Below are 25450 nucleotides of genomic sequence, written 5' to 3'. Positions count from 1 at the left end.
TTGTTTTGTGTTGTATGGAGCCTATGCATTGTGTTTTTTATGTTTGCATATGGTTGGATTTGTTAGTTTGGATGAGAGTTTTGAACTCTCTGACTAGGATTAGGCTAGGCGCAGGTTGAGCGCGCCAAGCGTGGAAGAGCTTAGGGCTCTCGGGTTAGATGTTGGGTCAGGCGTGATTTGGTTGCGTCAGGCGTGGAGACTCTTAGGAGTCTTTGTCTCAAGGACACCGAGCGTGAGTTGAACGCGCCGGGTGTGGATGAGTTTTAGGACTCTCGGGTTGGGATTAAGCTGGGCGAGCTCAGGCTACGCCGGGCGTGAACATATTTATGAATGAAATGATGCTAATGCATGTTAAGTTGAAGTTTTGGATCATGTATGTATGATATATGATGTATAGTGAGGTGTGATTCATATGTATGCATAGTGATGATATATATGAATGTTTAAATATGATATGACAAGTGTATATGTTCATATGAGTATGTTTATTGATCATGATGGTGGGTAAACCATGTATGATATATGATGCATTATTGCATGTGATGTCTTATGACATGTGTATGATTGTTGATCATGATGGTGGACAGACCATGTATGATGTATGATGCATAATTGCATATGATGCCTTATGGCATGAGTCTAGCCTAGGACTTGAGGAGAGGAAAAATATTTTTAAACTGGAAAAGCTCACATAGAGTCTCTTGAGAGTGGTGCTTGGATAGGCCACTGATATGTGAGAGTGGTGCTCAGGTAGGCCACTGGATTTGGGAGAGTGGTGCTCAGGTAGGCCACTGGGTTGGGTGAGTCTCCTCTAAGTCCTTAGCTAGTGTTGGAGCGGGGTATGAGGTCGAAGGTTATTCTCTTAACCAAGTACTCGGGAAGGTGCGTGGATCCTTGCAGATAGTCGGTGGGCGAACTCCACAATTGACTTGGTTATGCATGCCATGGTCGTGGTAAGTCCGTACCCAGCTGTGTTATACCTGACGGTGGATCTGGACTTCCAATTGTGTAAGTGACATCATCTGAGTAAACCCGAGTGAGGATTATATCCTGTTTAGCTGTGACCGAGCGGGCGCATTGGGCGTGAAAACGGTTGGGGTGGTTTCGGTAGGATGGAATGTCACTTATACAGCTCTGTTGTTAGGGAGATCTCCTAGGTGTATGCGTGACGATACATTAGATGATTGATATGCATTGATATCTGTCATGAGATGCATTTATTGTATGATTATTAATATGATGAAGTGTGGTGTTTGACTTCATGATTGGTGGATTGTATTTTATGCATGAGTAGTATTGGATAGAGTGTGTGTGATGTGACTCTATGAATATGATTGATAGTTGGATGATTGTGTAGTATAGATTATTGTTCTATACTTGTATGATTGGTTTTGAACTCTAGCTTACCCTTCTGTTTCCATGTGGTGGGACTGCGATGATCATACTTGGTATGGGAGCAGGTTAGGGATAGCTTGGAGTTGAGGTGACCACTACGAGACAGGGAGTTTGATCCTCGTATTAGAGTTACCATTTTGGATAATGGTTTTGTCTGTGCTTGACCTGCACTAGAGAATATTATTTTTGGGATGATTGTATATATATGGAGTTCTATTTGTATTTAAGAAACTTAGTTATTTTATTCTTATCTATACTTGTATGTATGAGTTATCCAGCTTAATATTTCTCTTAGTTCACTAGTAGTAGTGCGATTCCACTAAGTGTAGAGACCATGACGAGTCGTTACAGATTTAGTGTAAGTACCTATTTAATAGATATTTAAGAATTTTTTAATACATTTATGAGTATCTATGTATTTATGGATATTTATTAAAATATAAGGTTTTAAATAAAGATGTAAAAAATAAAAATAAAACTTGAAATAAATAATTTTAAGCATATATTTATATTAAAAATAATTTTTGAACATATATTTATAAAAAAAAATAATTATAACATATATTTATAGTAAAAATAAATTCAATTGAATTATATTATTGTTGGTACCGGAAAATGAATTCGGAGGCACTCGAAATACAGAGGTGCTAAAAAATCCTAGGTGATCGGAAAATGGCAAAGAAGTTTCTGAAGAAGGCATACGAGGCCTGAATAGAATCAAGAGATACACGAAGACACTTTTCGTGAAACTCTCGAAATCATTGAACTAGGAAGGACACAAAGACACTTTTCGTGAAACTCTCGAAATCATTGAACTAGGAAGGACACGAAGACACTTTTCGTGAAACGCTCGAAATCATTGAACTAGGAAGGACACGAAGACACTTTTCGTGAAACTCTTGAAATCATTGAACTTGGAAGGATACGAAGACACTTTTTCATGAAACTCTCGAAATCATTGAACTTGGAAGGATACGAAGACACTTTTTCGTGAAACTCTCGAAATCATTGAACTAGGAAGGACGCTGCTCAGGAGAAAGGCTCACAGCCTCGCAACCTCTCAAAGTACAAGAAAAATCAGGAAACACTCGAGTAGTATATTTTTCGTTGGTTACTCGAAATCCCAAGAATCCGGACATACACGAACACACTTCGCAACCTCTCGGAATGAAGAACTTAAAGGAGACACGATTTAAGAGCGGTTGAAGTAAATCATGGGATAAGTGTCAAAGGCTGCAGAACGGTTTGGGGAAGTTAATGAACAGTTCCAAGAGTTATCCAAAGACATGCCCGGGAATAAGCCACGAGGTCGAGGTGGAAGTTTAGAACGGTTATGCACTTCCGGGGCACGTCAGAAACAGTTACCTTTCCCAAATCTTTGTCTATAAATTAAACGAGCCATGCTCGTAGCAGGAGGTCGAAAATCTAATTCCCACAATACCTCACACGCACTCCGCAGCCTGTGCATAAGGCATACTGTGCATACGAGACAGCTTTGGGTACGATTTCTCGACCACCTTTTTTTTTTCCTTTTTTAGGAGTAGCGTAGCATAGCATAATCTAGTCTAGTGTAGTGTAGTCATTCTAAACACGTTTCGTTATCCTTACGAATTGTAATTCTGTTACCATTTAATGAAAACTCTATTTCTTACATGTACGATTTTATTTTTTCACTGAAAGTCTTCAATTCTGTCATGTCACGAACACGCATAAATTGAAACGTGAAATCTTGCTAGTTCAAATAAAAAGGATCCATAAAACGAAATCCACCGTAAACAATTATATATAATTAAAAATATTTTTAATATTTTTAAAGTATCGATATCCATGAGAGATCCTCGTGAGTTTGGATATCTTATTACCATTCATATCATATTATAAAGCGAATACTTATTTAATTATTTATTTGTAATCTATAATAAATTTTATTTACAAATATATGCAGGTATGGTTCTCTTTGCCATCTTTAGTTTTGCTTTTTTTTTTGTCCTAGAAGTTTAAAATGCAATAATATATGCATTATTAGAAGTAAAAAAAAAGTTTTTTTATCTTTTAAATTGATAGTTTCACAATTTTTGTCACTAAATAAGTTTTTTATATTTAAGTCATCATTATATGTATTATATATTAAAAAAATGTTTCTCAAATATTTGATTGCTTATATGAATTATGAGGATTGATTTAATGGTGAAAATTGGAGTAGTATATGTAAGATTTTATGTTCAAACTTTAGAGTTATCTCATTGTAATTTTGATCGAGCAAGAAAAAATAAATCTCCTAATTTTTTGATAACTAAGTTATTAATCGATTGATGTTGATGAAATTAATTAATCAATTGATGTTAATGAGATTGATGAACATGGCTAACTACCTTTAATAGATCTTCTTTTTTAATCATACATTTTTCATCATCTCTACTTAAAAATTGAAATTAATACCTTGTTTAAGGATATCAATTTCTTATCGCTCCCTCAAACGAATTATTTAATGACTTATTAATTAATCTTTAAGTACTTATTATCGTAAACATAAATAAAATATTTAATATTTATAAAAAAAATCATCAATAAATAGAAAATTAAAAAGAAAATGATAATATACAATTTTAAATTAACTGCACCACACAAAACAATATCCTTAAAGAGAAAATGACCTGTTACATAAGTATTTGAAACTCATGCACTTTCTTTTTGAGATACATCAAATCCGATAGATCAATCCTATGATCATTATAAAAGATAAACAAAATCTAGATAAAAACAAACTTCTATGCTAGCAACGTATAGAATAATATAACAACCCAGTTTACACAAATATTTGAATTTAAATATTAAATTACAAATAGTTCTTTTTAATTCCAACACTTATTAGCCACTTAAAACTTTTAATTTTAATTGAAGAAGATATTACATGCAACTGATTTAGCCCTGTCCTTTATATAGATAGTGAAAGGCATTAACTCAATACTTGGTCAGTCAACGTACTGAACAGGTTTTGAAAGTTATGTATGAACCCATTAAGGAGGTGGCAGGAGTGTCCCTGCCAAAAATGACTTGAAATCAAGATCCAATGTGATATGTCGAGACTCTAGCTAAATTTATTCCATGTTTGTAAGATCTGTCTTGAAATATAAAAATATTCATCTGATGCTTCTAAATTTATTTATAAATATTTAATATTTAACGTTTGATTAATATAAATTATATTTCATAAATATAAATTAATTCTTAATTATTAATTTCAAAATATCATATAATATGTATATTTTAAAAATAATAACAATAATAATAAAAAAGTGAGGACTCAATTCTAACAACAGAATATCAAAACGAAAACTTAAGAAAAATTGAAATTGAAATTAAAATAATTTAAATATTAAAAATTTAAAAAAATTTTAATTTATAAAATTTCTCATTAACACACAGTATAAAAGTCTATCGAATTTCTCGAGTGTTAACAATTGCATGTGAATCCTAAGCGTGTGATTCAGCGGTAGAGATTGATTCACGCTTAAACAAGGTCAGGGGTTCGAATCCTGTCTTGTGTATGCAGCTGCGTTAAATCTTGGGGCTAACTATCCCACGCTTTGAGGTGCCTCCAACGTAACTTTGAGGTACCTCCAACGTAGCGAGGAGATTAATCACTGCTATTGACGGCGGATACTTCAAGGATGAAAAAAAAAAAATTGCATGTGAAATTACGGTTGGGTGTTAATTATATATATGTGCTGATTCAGTTGCCAACACCGAGCAAGAAAAACCACTTGGGTTGCTTTCTCATTTGCTTTCAAATGTTGCTTTACTGAAAAATGTTAACTCCCATTTTGGGATGGAAGAAAAAAAAAATAGAGTGAAAGTGATGTAGATAATATGATAGAGAATATAGAGATAGTGAAAAAATAGAGTAGAAGTATTTAATTATTTAATTATTTATGAGTGTTACTAAGAAAGCATAACAAAATTGAACCTACAAATTCACTTTAACCTTTTGGCTATGTAAGAGGAGCAGTTTATGTTTGGTTTTTTCTGTTTTCTATTTTTATTTTCAAAGAAAACAGAAAATACGCATTAAATGTGTTTAGTTTTAACTTCAAAAATTGTTTCTTTCAAAAACATTTTTAAAGAAGACTTAAATTTAAAAATACAAAAATATTGTTTTCAGCATTTCTGAAAATGCATCCGTGAGAAGGCGATGGCAAAACAGAAATTATTAAAATAAATAAATAAATCGCACCAACTCCCTTTTGATCCTTGTATACACGTATTATACATAATTTCATTGATCAACTGTCTTTTATATTAATATTTCATAATTTATTTCACATAATTATTTAATTACATGTTTGTTATATATTATTTAATTATTATAATTAAATATTAGTTGTTAAGCATGTTCAATATTTAGTGTGATTAAATATTAATTTCTAACTCTTAAGATAAATATTAGTTCTTGTAAAAAAAATAATATTAATTACATATATATATATATATATATATATATTGTAAGACCTAAAATATAATGTTAATTATATTTTTATTTATTTATTTATTTATTAATATTTTAGTTTGTGCGGTGTACAACATAATTATTTATTTTATATAAATAAATTTATAATAAATAAATAATTTTAATTATATATTTGTATTACAACAAGTAAAAAAATATAAATATGTAATTTTAAATATATAAATTATATTTCGTACAATTTTTATTATGTTTATTAAGCATCAATTGTGTACAATAGTTTTAATGTAAGTAAAACATAACAAGATAATTTTTATATCTTAATTAAGTTAATTAAAAAATATTCAAATTCATGTCAGAGTTAAAAAATAATAATTGTTTCAGAAGGATTAAATTGACCAAAATTAAAAGGCTAAGATGATTTTTCAAAAAAAATAAAAGATAAAATAAATTTTAAAAATAAGATGAAGGAGTAAAAATATAAGTTAACCTAAAGATAATTATATATCATATTCAAATCCCAAGTACTATTTCCCACAACTCAATTTTAATTACTTTTTATGCAATTTATTTATATCGTTATATGTGACAAAACCATATATCTCATGTAATTGAATTTCATGCCAATTCAAATAAGATAATTCATCTAACATATGGTTCTTAAACTATAATCAATATAACCTTCTAAACACAATTAACACTTTTCAAGCGTGGTACAACACTATCAGTGTTGGCATATATGTAACACTTAATTTAAATGCAGCAAAATCTTTTCTTTCTTTTTTTGACTAAATCTATATTTAAGGATTCTGGGGAATGCTCACCCGCCGGCCATGGATCGGCAAACTTAATTAAGTACATGCTATATTGCACCAATAGTTGTTCATGTTAGTTGAATAAAACGACAAAGTATATATGTAATTAAAAAATATTTGTTGTATAAAAAATAAATTAAAGATGAAAATTTTAATAAACAAATATTTTCCTTTTCAATTTAGACTTTCTAGATATAATTGCCTAATTAGAATTGATTTTATGGTCTGATGTTAACAAAAACATTAAAAAAATAATCGAGCACATGCACTGCTGGATGTTTCAAACAACTACATCCATCATTAATGTGGAACTTCTTCGAAGATTCTTCTGCAACTTATATTGTGAAATTAAATGTTGTTAAATAATGGGAAAGACTGCATGTTGAGACGTGCACTAAGATATTGGTCAACACTTGATGTTCTTCACTCCTCCATAATTTATTATCATATGATACATAACATATATAAACAAATCTATATATATTTGTGGAAATTATGGGGGAATATACTATATATGTATAACATAATATTCACTAGTGGCAGAAGAAAACAACCAATCTTTATGTGATGAATTATATGTGTATATGTGTGAAATACAAAGCACGAGTTGGTAATTAATTTGGATTTTTTATTGACCACACCTTGTGATTATAGGATCAATCGACGTTGAAAAGGTACAACAATGTTATTTTTTCTTACGTTTACGTGTATATTTTTGTTATAAAATTTGACATATAAATATAGTGTATGTATTTGTTCATGTCTGAAACTAGGAAAGAACCATGTCGGCATGCATGTGAACTCTGTTCGCAATGTCAATGTCACCGGTTAATAATGCACTGATCGTATTTAGACGCCATGGCCCATGAGTTAGCCTCATCATTACACATTCTCCGGTCTTGATAAGTTCAATCAAAGAAAAGAAGAAGAAGAGATTAAACGTAGGTTTAAATATATTTTTTATTTCTTTAAATTTAATATAAATATATTTTTAATTTTTAAATTTAAGATTAATTTTTTCAATCTCCATTACTTCAAATAATCTTGTTTTAGTTTTTATATTCAAATTTTATTTGAGATTTTGTCAAATATTATTATATAAAATTTACCTACTAATATTTTTATTAGTAAAATTATCATATTATACTCGGTTGATATTTCATAACTATCTCAATATGTCACTTTTAGATATTTTTTGGTGTCTTAAAGAATTAAAATAAGATTTTTAAAAATTATAGAACTAAAAATAACAGTTTTAAATTTGAGGGAGTAAAAGTAAATTTATCTTAAATTTGAAATATTAAAAACATATTTAAGCCTTAAATGTATTTAGAAAAAGTTTAACTAAACCCTAAACTCAGCATAATATATATATATATATATATGTATATATATATATATATATATATATATATATATATATATATATATGCATGTATGTATATATATACACACATACAAAAGTAGAGTAACTTTTACCTTTAAACTGGTTTTGTAAGATTAGACCAAAACTTCCTCTCTCATATGGTATTCAAGCCTATCTAGATCCATTAAAAATAAGTCACCTACCATTTATCGATTTATGCATTAAGTCCAATACTATTAGACATGAAAAAAAATGTAAAACTTATGTATAATATCACAGGTATAGTTGTTGTTATTCTAAGAGTTTCACCTCAATTATTTGCATTTATATTTAATGTGGACCTCAATAATATAATTTACACATATTGTTGATATAACAAATTGGAGGAAAACCCTCAAATTACAAATCAATTTGTAAGGCTAAGTTAGGCTAAATTTACATTTTAAGAAAATGAAACAAACAAATGACTCATTTACAAAATGTAATTCAATATTTGATAGAGTATTCCTTGAGAAGGGATGCATCTGTAAGGAATTCAGTGGAAGGAATTAAGAACTTTAAGAAATTCAAGTACCACAATATACTGATCCACCTACATTTGGAACCAGAATGAGTACTACTAAGTGTTATGACTCAACATTCAATTCAAGTAGCACAAAACTTACATAGGTCTATCAGGCCACATCACCAACCTAAGAGATGTGGGCTCCTCTTAACTCAATGTAACACTGTATGTTTTATGCTTTTGTGTGTGTTACATATTTGTTATTTGATGATTTACGATGTTTTAAGTTGTTGTTTTGTGTTTTATGTTGTTTATAAGAACTTAAGGGTTAAAGAATTATTGAGGGATAAGTTGTTAGAGTTAAGGTCAAAGTTGACTAAGAATAGAGAAATGTATATAAGGTTTTAAAAAGACATAAAATTCATAAGTTCATTTTCCTAAGTTTTGAAGAGAAGTTTTAGAGAGAATGACTATGGAGTCAATGAAGTCTGTGAGACCCGCACCTCCCACTCCTCAAAACCCTTTCTTTCTCATTTTCCTCTCTTCCTTCACTTTACTCAATCCCATTCCTTTCCTTGGCTGAAACCTAGGTGTTGGTGCTTGATTTTATAAGGTGAAGTTGTTGAGAACCAAGGAAAACTATAAGGCTAGTCTTCCTCCCAGAAGCAATTCCATTTCTCCTCTTCTCCTTCTCTTTCCCGGGAGCTCGAATTCTTTTTCGCCGAGGTAAGGGAAGCTGGAAAATTGTTGATTTTGGGGCAAAATGTTGTATTGTGTTGCAGCAAAATTTCTGGTTGCATGTTGATTAAATTGGTGTGTGGAATCAAAAAGAGGGGTTTTGAGTTGTTTGAAAAATGTGATGGTTTAGGGCAGATTCTGGTTACATGTGGGGTTTGTGATGTTGTTGAATTTCATGTTGATGGTATGACTGTTTTCTTGTATGTGCAAGTGTTGGGTCTTTTTGAATTGTAAGTTTTTATGGATTTTGGGTGAGAAGCATGTGGGAAGCCATGGGAGGGTAGGACATTTTATCTGGAGTGCTGATTTGAGCGCGGCAGTACAGGGACTGGATGATCGAATTTGGTCTCATAGTCTTCATGAAAGTTGTAGCCTTGGATGTTAGTTTTTCAATGGCACTGGAATCACATAAAATGGAGGTCTGGAACTCCAAATATGTCTGTTTTAGTGAACGGTCAAGCTGTTAGCATTGACCATAGCAGTTGCGGTTTTTAATTTTGTTAACAGAGCAGATGGTAGAATTAGGAATTGATATCTTCATAAGAGTTGTAGGAAATCTCCTTATATTTCATATGAGATAAGGATGAGCATGATAGGAGTTTTATAACTCCTAATATGTCTGTTTTAGTGAACAGGGGTCAAGCTGTCAGCATTGGTCATAGCTGTTGCAGTTTTTAATTTTTTTAACAGAGTAGATGATGGAATTAGGACTTGATGTCTTCATGAGAATTGTAAGAAAACTTCTTATCTTTTATTTGAGCTAAGTAAAAGGATGACAGGAGCAGTATAATTTCATTTATGCAATTTTATGTGAAGGCTGTCATTTCACAATAAGTGATTTGGTTAAGTTGAAATTTATTTTGGGTGTTTAGGTTGATGTATGTTGTTTATATGAGTAATTTGACTTGATAAATGAGTTGTAAATCTATAGTATGAGTTGCATTATTTGATGAAAATGTGTGTGTGCCGATATAAGCGATAAAGTGTTGAATAATAATGATTGTTGTAGTATGATGAGAAGACTATGTTGATAATTGTGTTGCAAAGTTGAGTAGTTATATTGGCATATTATATAAACAATATTGATGTCATTGAAATGCATGTTTAACATAGTGTTGTAAATTAGTTGTGTAGTTGAGTAGCTGAGTGAAGATGATATGAGTTGAAAATTGTGTAATGACTGAGTTGTTGTTGTGCTAAAACTATAATGAGATGTTGTGTTGTTATTTGAGTTGTTCAGCTGAATCGTGTTGTTGAGTTATGTGTTGATTGTGTTGTGATGATGAGTTATTGATCACTAAGATTAGAGGAGATATTTTCGAAGTTACTCATCCCATTGTGTGGATTGAGGTAGTTGCGGTGCTCTGAGAGCCCAATTTTTTGAAAACTCTCTTTGGGAAGTTGTCGCTTAGAGTGGATGATGTGTTGTTCTCCTCTAAGACTTAGTTGATCCCGTGTGTGGGCAAGGTCGAGACACACATGTATGAAGCGACCACAGTATAGGGGCCAGGTCGAGCTATACTGATTACAAGCGGCCAATCCGAGTAAAGTACGAAATCAGGAACTTAGTTCCTAACCGAGTATCAGAGGGTTGTAGTATTTGGAGGATAGTCGGTACGCTAATTTCATATGTGGCTTAGTTGAGCTAGCTAATTTCGTGGTAAGCCTAAACCCAGTTGTTCTATCCTGACAGAGTACTATACTTCCTCGTTTAAATGGAAATTTATGAGAAATCGTTATCGTGTTGTTGATTGATATCCAAATTTGTTGTTTACCTAGCAAGCCCAAAAAGGTTTTGTGTTGTCGATTCGGTAGGACCTAGCCTCTTAGACTGCTCACCTTGTGTTGTAGGAGATCTCCGAGTTGAAATGCGTGACGACACATAAGTTGTTGATGTGTTAACCTTGTGTTGATTGAGTTGTATATATGTTGTGATGTTGTGAAACTGTGATTGAGTTGGGTGTTGTTATGTGTTGAATGTTGAATTGTTGAAAATGTTGTTTCTGTTGTTGAGTTGTAAGTTGTTTAAATATATATGTTGATTCTTTTCACTAGCTTACCCTTGCGTGTTTCCATGTGGTTTAGACTGCTATGATCATACTATGTATGAGAGCAGAGCAGGGATAGGCTGGAGAGTAGCAATAGAGCCACATGTGATACTCAGACATAGACTTTATTTTGAAGCCTACTAGCTGATTTCAGATGTTTTGAGTAGATATTTATGTATATGGTTATACATAAACTGGAGATGTAGAATGCTTATATTATACTACTGGTTTAGTATATGTATATTGCATAGATAGACGTGTATTGCATAGTGTGACGGCCATGACGTGTCGTTACAAAGTCAAATTCTCTTTCTTAACTAAGAGCTTCCTTATCCTTTCTTGAGGTTGAGATCAATCAATAAAAGTAGAGATTCTAGTCTAAAGGGGAGAAGTTGAAGTTGACCCTTGAGGGTCTTGTGGCTCTTCTTGTTCCTCCTTGCACTACATACAAAATGAAAATTACCGACGGATATAAATCTGTCGGAAAATTTATATTTCCGATAAAAAAGAATTGTAGGAAAAGTTATATTACCGACAACTACAAATTTGTTGGCAAATTTATATTTTCAACGGATATATTTATCGGTAATTTTTGACATATATAATTCTATCAGAAAATTTATATTTTTGATGGATTTTACCGACAGATAATTTGCGACAGATACAATTCTGTCAAAAAATTTATATCTTCGACGGATACAAATTTGTTGAAAAATTTATATTTTCGACGGATTTATCCATCAGTAATTTCTTATAGATACAAATCTGTCAGAAAATTTATATTTTCGATGAAAAAATTTGTAGAAAAAGTTATATTACTGATGAAATATTTTTGAAAAATTTATATTTGTCGAAAATGTAAGAATTTTTTACTAAAATTGATAATCATATATTAAAAAAGATCAATAAAATTTTAAATATATATATATATATATATATATATATATATATATATATATATATAGAGAGAGAGAGAGAGAGAGAGAGAGAGAGAGAGAAGGAGGAGGAGGAGGAGGAGGAGGAGGAGGAGGAGGAGGAGGATGATGAATCAAATGACTCACATAGTAACTCTTGGTAAAGTTACTCCGCTCAATAACTCATGATGTATGTTGAATTTTATTGATCTGTTAAATTAAAAGTTATTAAATTTTACTAATAATTAATATAGAAAATTTTTTGCTAACAATATAGTTAAAAAATTAATTATTTTAAATTATTTAATTAAAATCTTATTGACAATTTATTATATGATCTTGATATTTTTGTATAACTAATATCTGATTTTAAATTTGATATGAAAACATTATAATATAATTAAATAATATTTTAAATTAGTATTTTATTAATGGTTGATAATTAAAAAATAAAACAAGAATAAATGCATTTTTTGAATTTTATATCCTAGATTTAAGATAATTAAATATATTAAATTAATTAATAATTTATTTAAAATATTAAAATTTAATTTATAAGTATGTAATAAATAAATATTTATAATTTTATAAATTATATTATCATTATAATTTATAAAAATAATATTTTAAATTTTAAATTTATAATAAATAATTTAAATTATATCATAATATTAATTTTAAATAGTAATAAGTAGATTGTTAATTATAAAAGTAAGTATATATATAAATAAATATTAATTAAATATAATATAATTATTATTATATGTAATATAATTATTATATATTATTATATTTTTATAACAGTCCATACACACCATAATGAAAGTAGTCCGAAGATAGTAGAAATATGAAATTGTATAGTTGAGGACGACTTAAATGGATTAATTTGTACTACTTATACTAACAATATGTATATATTTTTTGTAGCTTATCTCATCAGAACTCTATAGTTAAGTGTGTTTGACTTAGATTAATATAAGAATGGGTGACCTACAGGGAAGTTTCCTAGAAATTGTGTAAATAAGGATAAAACACGTTGAAAAGTGAAGTGTCATAAAATAGAATCCTTGAGAAGTTAAATATGAGGGGTATTACATTAATAAATTTATTAAAATTAAACAAAAATTTTTTGATAGATTTACTCGTTGGAATCACAAAGATTTTCAAACAATTACCGACGGATATATCTGTCAGAAATTTCTAACGAATTAAATTGTTTCCAACGCCCCTTTTTTTAACAAATTTGCATCCGTCGAAAATAAAATTTCCGACGGATATTCTTTTTTACCGACAGATTATGTTCATCAAAAATTTGTGTTTTTCTTGTAGCGTTAATTCCTTTATTTTAGGAAGCAATCAAGGTAAAAAGGAGCTTGTAGATTAATTCTTCTTGTGTTGTTTCATGTTAATTCTTGATTTGTTTAGCCTGTTGGTGAAAGAAAAATAAAATAATTTTTTCCATAAACTAAAATTTATTCATAGTAACCTAATTTTATAATTTTATTATTTTCTTCAACTAGTTTTATCTTATGGGAAAAAATATCTCAACTTTCCTTTTTTTTTTCTTCATCTAATAGTATGTTTGAAGAAGTTTATTGAAACAAATTCTTATTTTAATTTTTTTTTCTTACACAACATTTATTATGAACATATATTTTAACGGGAAAAGATAAAAGAAAAATACATATAAAAGCTATGATATATAGAAACAAACTATATCTTGTAAATTATAAACTGGGTTATTAGACTATATAGTAATATTACATAAAATACCGTAAAACCACGATATTATTGATCGGTGCTAAAAGAAGGAAAAAAATAGTAAAGTATGGTATGATTTAACCTCCTTAATTAATTATTGATTTCTTGTATTATTTTATCTCAAAAGCAGGCTGGCTTGGAACTTGGAAGGGATCGAAAGTGTAGGGACCACATATAGTCAAGGAAGTAAATCAGAAAGGTCTACAATACAACTACCGGATTACACCCATTTAATTAGTTGACTTTTTTTTTTCAAGAGAAGACTTGTTGTTCACTTCAGCATAGATTAATTATAAGTCAGAATAAACGTTTCTATTATTATTCTTTTCAATTACAATATTCAACATAATTAGTTAATTTCTCAATAACATAATATAATTTAAATTAATTAGTTTTATTTTTATTATATCATTTAACAAAAAATATTATTATTATTATTGTTATCATTATTATTCTTATTCTTATTATTATTATTATTATTATTATTATTATTATTATTATTATTAAATAAGATTGACAAACAAGAAACATGTTTGAAAATTCAAGTAATTTTCCTCATATTTGACATTTTAACAATTATACTTTATAAATATTTATTCCGTAATATTTCATTTAACTTTTTATTGATCAAAATCTTAGTTCTTTCTTATAAGCTTGATCACTTTCAAGATTAATGACTGTTTCGATAATATTTTTTAATATATTTTATTCTTGTTGACACACTTTCTAAAAAAATTATTAGAATCCTTAAATTATTCTAAATAAATCATATTTAATTATAAAATTATTAAGTGATGAATTATAATATATATTATTAATTAATTTTTTAAATCATTCTCAACCATAGGATGTAACACTTATATAATCTTTCAATCCTTGTCAATTTCAATGGACCGAAATGTTATTGTTCACATTGATGATAAATTATCACATATATATATATATATATATATATATATATATATATATTTATATATATTTATTTATTTATTTTGTTATCCTTTTCTCAAACGATGTTTGGAACTGACGTAAAGCTAAAACAAACAATTTATATTAGACATATTGTATTGATTTTTAAGAATTTATTTTTCATCTACCAATTTAAATTACTTATCTTGTATGATGGAGTCCCTCCTTCCATGGTTGATGATAGTGATTGAAGGGAGACACCTTGCCTTTGATCTAGGCTCATCAAAGGTTGGACAATGGGAGGTTTATGTTGGAGAAAGGAAGATAGGCGTGAAAAGGTGGTGTGTGGGCAGAAGTGTATGGTGTATGGTGTATGGTTTAGGGTTGCTCAAGGTTGGCTCACTCCAAGTGTAGGTGGAGGCCACTCTAGGGTTTCACTCTCCAAGGGTGGAGAATGAAGGGGGCTAGCCGAACTAACCTAGGGACTAAGGATAGGATTTGAGGCAAAGAAATGCTCTCTCAAATTCATATAATCCAAAGTATTTACAAGGAGTGGGGTGTTGGGTATTTATAGGAGGGGAGGCATCTAGGGTTGCATTTGGAGTAGGCAAATGCATTCCAAATGAAATGCAAATGAACCCTAGATGCAACTTGGTGGCCAAGGATGGAATCTTTGGGTTTAGATTGGCTATATCTAGGTGCATGATAAGACCATGCAACCTTTGCCCTCCACTTGGGCCTAAACCTTTCTAACACCAAAAATAGACCCAAAAACACCAAAAGCATTCGTCACCCTCTAATTAACACCCTAGCCCAAAATTAAAAACCCTAATCATCTAGAGCACCCCATAATACAAGGGTAAAATAGGAAATACAAGGAAAAATAAATTCTAAGTCTTAAACACCCCAAAATACAAGGGTAAAATTGGAAAATAAAATAAACCCTATACTAATGAGGCTTAGGAGAGAACTAATACTCTATGATCATGAGAAGAGTGTCTCTTGGTGTGTGAACACCCTCCTCCTCTTCAACTCTCCTAGCCATGGACCTAGTGATGGGGCCCACATGTGTCTTCAAGGATGGTCCTCCATCATTGTAAGTGATTTATTTTATTGAAAGTTGTTTGATATTTATAAGGGTCAGATTAATTTCTAACTTAAACATGAAGTGATAACTAAAAATACTACTTCATTTTTATATAAATTGATTAGTGAAAAGAGGTTATACATTTTTATTAAACAAAAAAATGTGATTTATTCTCATAAACAACTATTTAGAAAATTATAACATCTCGATTAGTTATTACATTTGTTATAATTCAACTACTATACAATGAAAAGAAATAATAAACATCAACTATTCTATAGTTATCATGTAATGGTAATGAATTTCATGTACACAAATATATGTAAGAAATCAAAAATTCATAATAGTTCTTACACACATATACCATTTACATAAAACATGTCATTATATACAAGATAAACCTAATCATCGGTAATGGATTTCATGCACACGCAAAAAGAAATAATAAACATCAATTATTCTATAGTTATCATGCAATGATAACGGGTTTCATGTACACAAATATATGTAAGGAATTGAAAATTCATAATAGTTCCTATGCAAGATAAACCTAATTATCGGTCAGCATCTACACAACATTCATGTTACATTAGAGTGACACCATCGAAATATTTTAACCACATTTACAAACTCTTCCCTTACTCAATAAAATAAATAAATTATTTAATTATACAACTGTATAATATATCCATATACTAATAAATATTATACAAAATAATTTTGAAACATTTAATAAAAACATTTGTAATTATTAAGTCTCTCAAATATTTCATAAAACCTCATTTAGTAATCAAAATATCCTTTTAATAATTTTAGAAAATTTGAGATGTTAAAAGAAGGAAGAACTCTTAAGCTCTAGAGCTCTTCTTTGTAGACTATTTCTCTAAGTTTTTTTCTTTAAGAAACGAACTTATGAAATTCAAGTTAAAATTGACTTCTAAATAACTAAAACTCATAAAAATTCCCAAATTTTCAAAATTTCTCAACAAGTAAACAATAAAACCAACACAATAACAAAATTTAATAAAATCAACATTAATTAATAAAAGTATACAATGATACATCTATCTAACACGACAGTGTTTGTAGAAGTATTTCTTCAGCAAGAAGATTTGTAGGGACTTTCTTTTTTAAATTTCTTATCTAATTTGAGTTTTAAATAATATAAATTATTTATCATACATCTAAATATTATTTATATATTCAAAATATTTATGTATACTAATTTTAAATATAATTTGTATATTAAAAATAAATAAATAAATATATATAATTTATTATAATTTTAATTATATTTAATAATATATGATTGTCCATTACACAAATTAAAGTGTTAAAATGAATATTATTTATAATCGGAGTCGAGGTCACCGATGTAAAATAGAAATGTCATTCTATATTTATTTATAGAAAACTATAAACTCAAAATAAAAAACTTATTAAATAATAAGCTGTATCTAAAATAAATTTTATTTCCTAATCAACGTTGACGAATAAAAGTGTTTGAAAAAAAGTATCTTAGAAATTAAGAGTGTTATAAACATCTTTCTTAAAGAAATGCTCAGGAATAAAACTAAAAAATACTTCATATTTTAAAATCAAATCAATAAATTTTCCAAGAAAAAAAAAAAAAAAAACTTATTACCTACTGGTAAAAACTTTAAATAACGCAGTTGTAAATTACCAAATTCGACTTTTTTTCTTTGGGATAAAAAATAACTTAATTTTAACATAAATGATATAGTTATGATAAGCAAGGTCAGCCCGAGTAGGGGTGTTCATGGATCGGTTTTTTCAAAAAATCGATCCAAACCGATCCGAACCGTTTTATAAAAGTGGATCGGTTAACCGATCCATTTTTTATAAAGTGGACCGGTTTGGTTTTCTTAAAATATGGATTGGTTTTTTTGAAATTGGATCGGTTCGGTGCGGTGCAGTTATCCACTTTTTTACTCATATATGGATCGGTTTTTTTAGAAAACCAAACTGAACCGAACCGATCCACTTTATAAAAATGGATCGGATAACTGAACCGGTTTATAAAGTGGTTCGGTTCGGATTTTTTTTTCAAAATAGATCGGATTTTTTAATATGGATCGGATCGGTTATGGATCGGTTAGGATCAATTTGAATTTTTTGCACACCCCTAACCCCGAGCCTAGGCTAACAAAATGTAGCTTTAGCCTACCTTAAAACAAATCATTTTATATTAATATTTATGATTTTTTTAATATTCTATATTTTAAAAGTCATTTTTTCCATTTTAAAAAAATTATCACTAAAAAAATATATAAATATAACTATTTTTTTAGGTCTATTTTTAATTTTTAATTTTTTTTATCAAAGATATTATTATTATTTAAAAAAAACTTACTTTAAAATTTGTTTCACCTAATAATATGTTAGATCAATTCTGATGATAAATAAAAATAATATTTTAGTGAGTCATTTTTCTTAATGAAATTTAAGTGAGTCAATTAAACTCTAATTTTTATGTACAAGATAATTTATTTTATATTATTTTTAGTGTAAATTACATGTATACACAATGATATTAACATATGAATTTAATTTTTAATGCAATATATTAATAAATACACATTGGCATTATCATGTGACTTCATTTTTGAAGTCTTATTTAATGAGTTTTAATTAAATTTTAAAAAGTAAGAACCTGAACCCAATACACGTTATTAAAATACTTTTTATGGAAAGAATGTTACTTTTTATATACTAAAACGTAAATTTAATATAAAAGTATACGATCTTATTATATATTACTAAAACACTAAATCTGTTCTTTTTTAATAGGCATTTAAAAATTTTATACATAAATCTATAATTAAGGAATTAGGTTCAATGTCAAATTGTTTCAACAATATCTTAATTTAATTTTTGTTGGAAATAATTTTTAGTCAATTTTTTTTTACTAAATTAGATTAATTTAAAGTCAAGTCTTAGAATACCGATATAAAAAAAAATACATTTATAAGCATAATAACCTTTTGTATTTTTATAAAATAATTTTGAAATTTTTTATTATATCTCTTATCATTTTTACTCCACAATAAATATATATTAATTATAAATGTAAATTAACTAAAAATTAAGTAATAAAAAAGTATATTTTTCTTTTAAAAAAAGTTATTCATCATATATTGAACTTTTAAAATGACAATAAACAAACAACATCTCTCCTCTCTATGTATCTCTATATACAGAAGAGAAATTCACTTTTGATTAATGAAATGAAATATTAAATATTTTTAAATTTTTTAAAAAAACTTATAAACTTGATTTATATAATAAAAAAAATATTATTATTATTAATTAAACATATTTTCTTTTCCAAATACTCAGAAATGACATCCCGTCGTTATATGTCTAAGAATTTTATTCCCAGAAAAAAAAATAGTTGATAAGTTAAAAGATTATTCGCTCATTGTCATATGCAAAATTCTATAGGAAAGGAAATAAAACAAAGGAAAATCATTACCAGAATTGGAATAATGAATATTAGTGAGGTCGATATTTTCTCACTCTTTATTTTATTTAAAAAAATTATAAATAAAATAAAGAATTGAAGTTAAGTTATGCAGGTGATTAACAATTTGTATGATTATGATCAGTTAATTTATTTGAGTGGTGAAAATAAAAGTAACTTTCAATCTTATTATTTTATTTATATATTAAATCCTTTTATATATAGATATAGATTTAATAGTTTATTTTTTTAAAAATAAAATACAAGCTGTATTCGAAACTGAAGAATTGGTTACTATATAAATGGATGCCATTGCTGCACCCATTGAAAGCTCTATCTCTATCTTTCTTTCTCTCGTGGAAGCCTTTCTTCCTTTTATTTTTTTTTTTTTTCATTTTGCTAAATCAAGCACATCTTCTTCTACCTTTCCATCTTTGCAGAAGGGTTGCTACCATTTATGGTTTCATTTGCCATTTGGAGGAACCTTATGCTATGAAAACAAATAAAACCATTATCGTATATATATATATGAAAAGGTTCTCTTGAAACTTTAACACCACAACTTTGATCTAACAAATCGTTCAAAACACGTGTTGGCCAAAACATCACCTTCTCTCTATGCTTCCTCTCCCATGCAAGAGCTTTTAGATGCTTCTTTGAGTTCAGGATTTGGAGAAAGCTTAACCTGGCTATGATATGATCATGAGCAGCACCACCCTTTAATGTTTCGGTGGTTCTTTTTCAGACACCCCCAGATTCTCAATTGACAACCTTGGTTTTGATTCTCCCCTGTTTTTCCTTTGTGTGCTGCTTCAAGTTCTATTTTGTCTTTTCCTAGAACCCATGTCTTCTGTGTCAGCACGAACAGGGCGACAAAGACAGCGTTATGAAGACAATTTTCGCCTTGTCTCTGGGTAAGTTTTCAATTTTAAGGCCATGGCTTCTTTACCTATGTTAAAATCAATTGCCATTAACTGAAAGTGCTAACAAGTATTTAAAAGGCACCTTCAATCCTGACAAGTGTATGGAAAAAACTTGATTGGAAAGGATAGCTTTAAGATCTTGAGATCAATATCAATGAATAAATTGTCAAATTGTTCTCGTATGGTCTATCTCAATTATTTGAGTGTGGCTCATATATCTATTAACTATTAAGCAACTTTGCTTAATCTCAATTAGTTTTATGATGAAATTTAAGATATAAGCTAACAACCTTCAAAATCTCATATTTTCTCCGTTTTGTTCTTTTTCTTTACTACCTGATTTGACTTGTCACCCCTTTTGGTTAAGGCCATGCATTTTATAGTATTTATTCAAGATATGATTCCAATTCTGGATATTGATACATCTGTGTCTTTGCAGGGTTAAATTTATCTTTATGTTATTAACCTTCCTTTTTTTCTTCTTTCTCTGCTCTTGTCTGATATGCAAATAGAAAATTAATAAAGTCGTATTCAGTAGCAGAAATCTAAATGATTTTTGCTTATGGAATAGGAGGGGGGGCAAGGGGGGCATCCTAAAAACTGTTTATACATAATTGTCTTCTCTGTTTGATGTTAAACTATTTTATTATATTTCATGCGGATGTGTCCATTACAATCATATATCAAAATAGTGGGGCATGTCATTGACTTAACGTCTATATAATAAAATGCTTCAAATTGCGTGATCTATTTTGGCTGTTATCTGAATATAAAAGTAGAACAATATCGAGAGTTATCGGTAACACCATTGTGGCGCATGCAGAGCGAAAGAGAGAGTAGTTAACTGGGGTAGTGGTATTGTTTATAAAATTATTAAAAACGTTGCCAATGCCGATTTCCATGCAAGTCATGGGAAACATGTTTGTGGTTGAAGGTTGGAGTCAGCCTGCTATTCGCAGTTGCAGGGAAATTTCGGATCTATTCCTTTATATCAGGCTACAATCATTGATCCTCATTTCAAGAATTCAATATATCCAAAGTGGCTATAAAGTAAACAGAAAAATGGATTAAACTAGGGAAAGCCATTCTTGAACTTTTTAAACCTTTTGGCTGCACACATAAAAAAAATAATAAGAAGAAAAAGATTAAGTGGGATTTGGTAAAATAAATAATTTACTCATTCTTAAGCATCTTAATGTTATATGTACACAAAAAAATTATACAATAACTTATATAATATCACTTTTATGTTTTTCTTTCCATCACTTTATTTATTATGAATAAAGATAATATTATCGAGAAATAGATACATATAATTTTTGTTGTACCTGTAATATTTCTTATCTTAATAATTTACTTTTCTATTTTTTATTTTAACATTGCATGAATTCTAAAAATTTAAAAGTCAGTATTGCTAAAATAAAAAAGTATGAAAAATACTAAACTTACTTCTTACATCATATGATAATTTATTATTATAAATTGAGAATCATGTCCTCAACATTTAGTGGGATTGATTAGTTGAAATTTTTTAGAATCATAATTATATGCTCCTGAAGAAGAGAATATGCAAAGTCACATTTATGATAAATGATATATTTTTATAATTAAAGATCACATGTTCACACTCAAATAGGGATCTACCTAAAAAGAAGTCTTTACTAAATAAAAATAAAAAAAAAGTAATAAAACCAAGAGTGATTTGTGGAAGAAATAAAATAAGAAGTCACTGGAGCCCATTACTTAATTTCAGTTTTTGAGATTTGAATGTTGAAATAAGTAATGTTCGGACAAACTTCTCTGGAATGAATGAAGTTTTCTTTCGAAAGTTAAAATCAAATTGTATACTTCAACTTTTACATAAAGTCTCTCTCATTTAACTTCTTTAAAAATTGGTCGTAAATCATGCATAAGTACATATCGAGAAGATTATGCAAATACCGCATCATCGTACTCAGATAAATATTGAGAGCTCATTTTGGAAAGTAACCATGTTTGCTACTGTAAAGATTTTGAATTGAGTTTGCTGAATCCCTTTTAAGCTAATATACTATTTGCTAGAAAAGTTTTGAGGATTAGGATCTGATGTGAAGTTGCAACTTGAAACAGAATCTTATCAGCCACGTGTGATTTTAATTAATTTTACTTGTGCATTTTAACAGATGTATTCCCTATAGATGGAGAAAGGACAACCCAGATCAAATGGGAGAAACTGAGGAGATACTAGAAGTACTTATGGTTTCTTCACCAAAACGTGATGACCTTGTATTCCCAAAGGTATTTGATACTGTCTGCACTCTGCAGTATTGAACTTCATTTAGCATGAGACCCTTTATATTGAAAAAGGTTCACTTTCTTCTCTTGCAAGGGTGGATGGGAGGATGATGAGACTGTTACAGAAGCTGCATGCCGTGAAGCTTTAGAGGAAGCAGGAGTTAAAGGAATACTAAGAGTAGGTTCAATTTCCCTCTAGGTTGTGGAACTATTGGTTATAGACTTATAGTCTACCTCTATCATGGAATGTTTGAACAAAGAATAGTATATTATTCCATAATCTGTATATGAAATGATCATGATATCGTTCAAACATTTCTGGCTGTCATAATCTCTTTGGATGCAGTGAAACCTTTCTCTGAGCTCCAAAACTAATGCAAAGTTGTTAGTATTAACATATTTTCAAATCAAACCTTTATTGGCTGAAAACTTCTTTGCAGTGGTTTGACTTGCAAGGAAACTATTCACTTATACTTTAATTCCTTGTACATATGCAACTCAACTTTGATTCAACCTGATGGGAAAAAGATTTTGCAATTTATATTTTGCATTTGGACTTGGAGTAAATTTTGGTCTTGAACTTGTATACACATCTCTGATAGCATAGATTTACATGAAGTTTCATTCTAATCACCAGGTTAAGCCCCAAACTAATGATAGAATGTAGTTCCCAATATATCACTATTCTAATATTCTTCTAGTCGAGCAATTGTAGGATAAAGATTAGGCTTCTAGTCTTCTACATAAACATTACAAGTCAAGTATGAAACTGGCTGCCAAGTCATGAAACATTAACTACAGAAAAATTTGATTGAAAATCAAGTTAATGTCACATTACTTGCACCTCATTTTCTGGTGGTTAACTAAAACTAACTGATTGAAAATGATAATGATTCTTTCATGTACCAATTTCCCGTTTGATTGGGATAATGCTGAGTGTATATGGTGTTGAGTTTGATACATGTTCTTTAGCTAATTGGCTTGCTTTCATTTTCAGGAAATTCCATTAGGAATATGGGAGTTCAGAAGCAAAAGCAGCCAGGACTTATGTAGCATGGAAGGAGGATGCAGAGGATACATGTTTGCCTTGGAGGTGACTGAAGAACTTGAGACATGGCCAGAGCAGAAAAACCGTGCTCGCCAATGGGTAAGTGTTTTGAATAAATCCTGAAAAAGAGTTACAAAATCTTTAGGAAAATTGCATTAAGTTTCAAATTGTTCAAGTGCTACAATAATTACTAGACCCATATAAATACATAACAATATGTGCTTTTGACATCACATGAAGCATAATAATGTTTTTACATTCAGAGAGCATGTTTAACTGAGTCAAAGTGCATATTTTGTCTTCTTAGTTAAACATAAAAGAGGCATTCAGACTCAGCCGATATGACTGGATGTGTAATGCACTTGAGGCGTTTTTGAGAGTCATGGCAGAGGATAAAAGGCTTGAGAAGCAAGACCAAGATGTTGAACCCTCTTCAATTGTAGTAGAAGATGTGTCAGAATGCCAAAGTATGTCACCTAACTGCTATAAAAGATCCTCTACCATGCAGCACCATGGTATGCCTCCTAATACCAATCTTCTGTCACGGGCTACTCAAGAGATAGCCATCCACTTTGGTTATTGACATAACCAGGACACTTTTGTAAAATGCTTATGTAACGGACCAACATTGTGCAGTAACTCCTTCAAATTGTTGAAGAACAAACTGAAGTTATGGCTTGGATGCACATGCCATAGACTTCATTGTTGTAGGCTTTTTTGTTTTTCTTTCTTATGTGATTATGATGTACGATGTGGTGGTGAAAGTCTCAAGTGTATATGGACTTAACAGTTTGCTTCACCCCACTGAAAATGAAGGCTTGTAAAATAGTATCATTTGTGAAAACCGGTAGTGTCACAAAGGGCAAAGACTATGCTGCTTTTGACGACCTTCAATTCATAACCTTCTAACGTGTCACATTCAGGACCAGTCTTAACATTGTATAGGCTAAAGACATAACAATAAATAAGGTCCATTATATACGAGTTACCACATTAATATTTCACGTACCCTTAATTTCATTCTCAACAACTGTTCTGGTGGGCAGGTAGAACTATCCGTGGTTATCTGTTTCATGGTGAACAATATCAAAGAATTTGCTAAGGATCAAACTTACATAAAGACAACGAGCAAACAAGCTTAGAATCGCACATCTAAAATGAATAGATGTATCCTATTACAACATAAGCAAAATAATTTAAGACAATGATATTGAAAGTAGTTCTCCAATGTTAGTTTTCCTGTCAAGTGAAAACACAAAATTGATTTTATATTACAACTCTGACACGTCCTCTCACACACGTCATTTTGATCAAACCTAGAGCAAGTCATAGAAGCGTTAATACCTTGTCATGAACCAACTATTTCAAAAGTTTAAGATGTTACATGAAAAATCAAATTCTAGACTACTAAGTTATAGAAGCACTTACCATGTCATAAATTAACGATTTCAAAAGCAAAGCTTAAGATATGATAACCAACTATTTCCGGAGGGGTTGTCTAACTTCCACAAGTAAAAATAAGATTAAACAACCTTCATTTTAAGTAATTGATGCAATTAGAAAATTGTATTAATCATTTAATTACATAAAAGACCTACACTAATAAATTATGATGGAGTTGTTTAACCCCATTTTTACTTGGGGGAAAGTTAGTTAAGTTCGTCTTAAAACTCTAGACTAGACTACTAACTATTAAAAGTGTGTTTGTTTTGATGTTA

At 29.5% G+C, this 25450-nt stretch overlaps 1 protein-coding gene across 2 annotated transcripts; it reads left to right on the top strand.

The window, feature by feature from the left end:
• Positions 1–19811: 19811 nt before the first annotated feature.
• Positions 19812–24654, top strand: LOC109790168 (nudix hydrolase 12, mitochondrial). Of its 2 annotated transcripts, none has more exons than XM_020349285.3 (5): positions 19812–20401; positions 22573–22687; positions 22779–22862; positions 23682–23831; positions 24040–24654. In XM_020349285.3, exons 1-5 carry the CDS (start codon positions 20331–20333, stop codon positions 24313–24315), a joined length of 696 nt encoding a protein of 231 aa, XP_020204874.1. In that variant the 5' UTR covers positions 19812–20330; the 3' UTR covers positions 24316–24654. The 2 variants fall into 2 exon arrangements, with proteins under 2 accessions (XP_020204874.1, XP_082928379.1); XM_083072253.1 differs by lacking the exon at positions 19812–20401 and adding an exon at positions 22285–22413.
• Positions 24655–25450: the final 796 nt, after the last annotated feature.

Source organism: Cajanus cajan, chromosome 4 (genome assembly GCF_000230855.2).
Source record: "Cajanus cajan strain Asha chromosome 4, NIPB_CcT2T_4, whole genome shotgun sequence".
Lineage (NCBI taxonomy): Eukaryota > Viridiplantae > Streptophyta > Magnoliopsida > Fabales > Fabaceae > Cajanus > Cajanus cajan.
This window is presented reverse-complemented; position numbering and strand designations above follow the sequence as displayed.

Bases quoted from the DNA above. Each gene is read 5' to 3' on its own strand.
- LOC109790168 (XM_020349285.3), top strand. From the start codon at position 20,331: ATGTCTTCTGTGTCAGCACGAACAGGGCGACAAAGACAGCGTTATGAA. The intron at 22,863-23,681 runs GTAGGTTCAATT...TTTCATTTTCAG, and splicing joins GAGTTAAAGGAATACTAAGA to GAAATTCCATTAGGAATATG. The intron at 23,832-24,039 runs GTAAGTGTTTTG...TTGTCTTCTTAG, and splicing joins AAAACCGTGCTCGCCAATGG to TTAAACATAAAAGAGGCATT.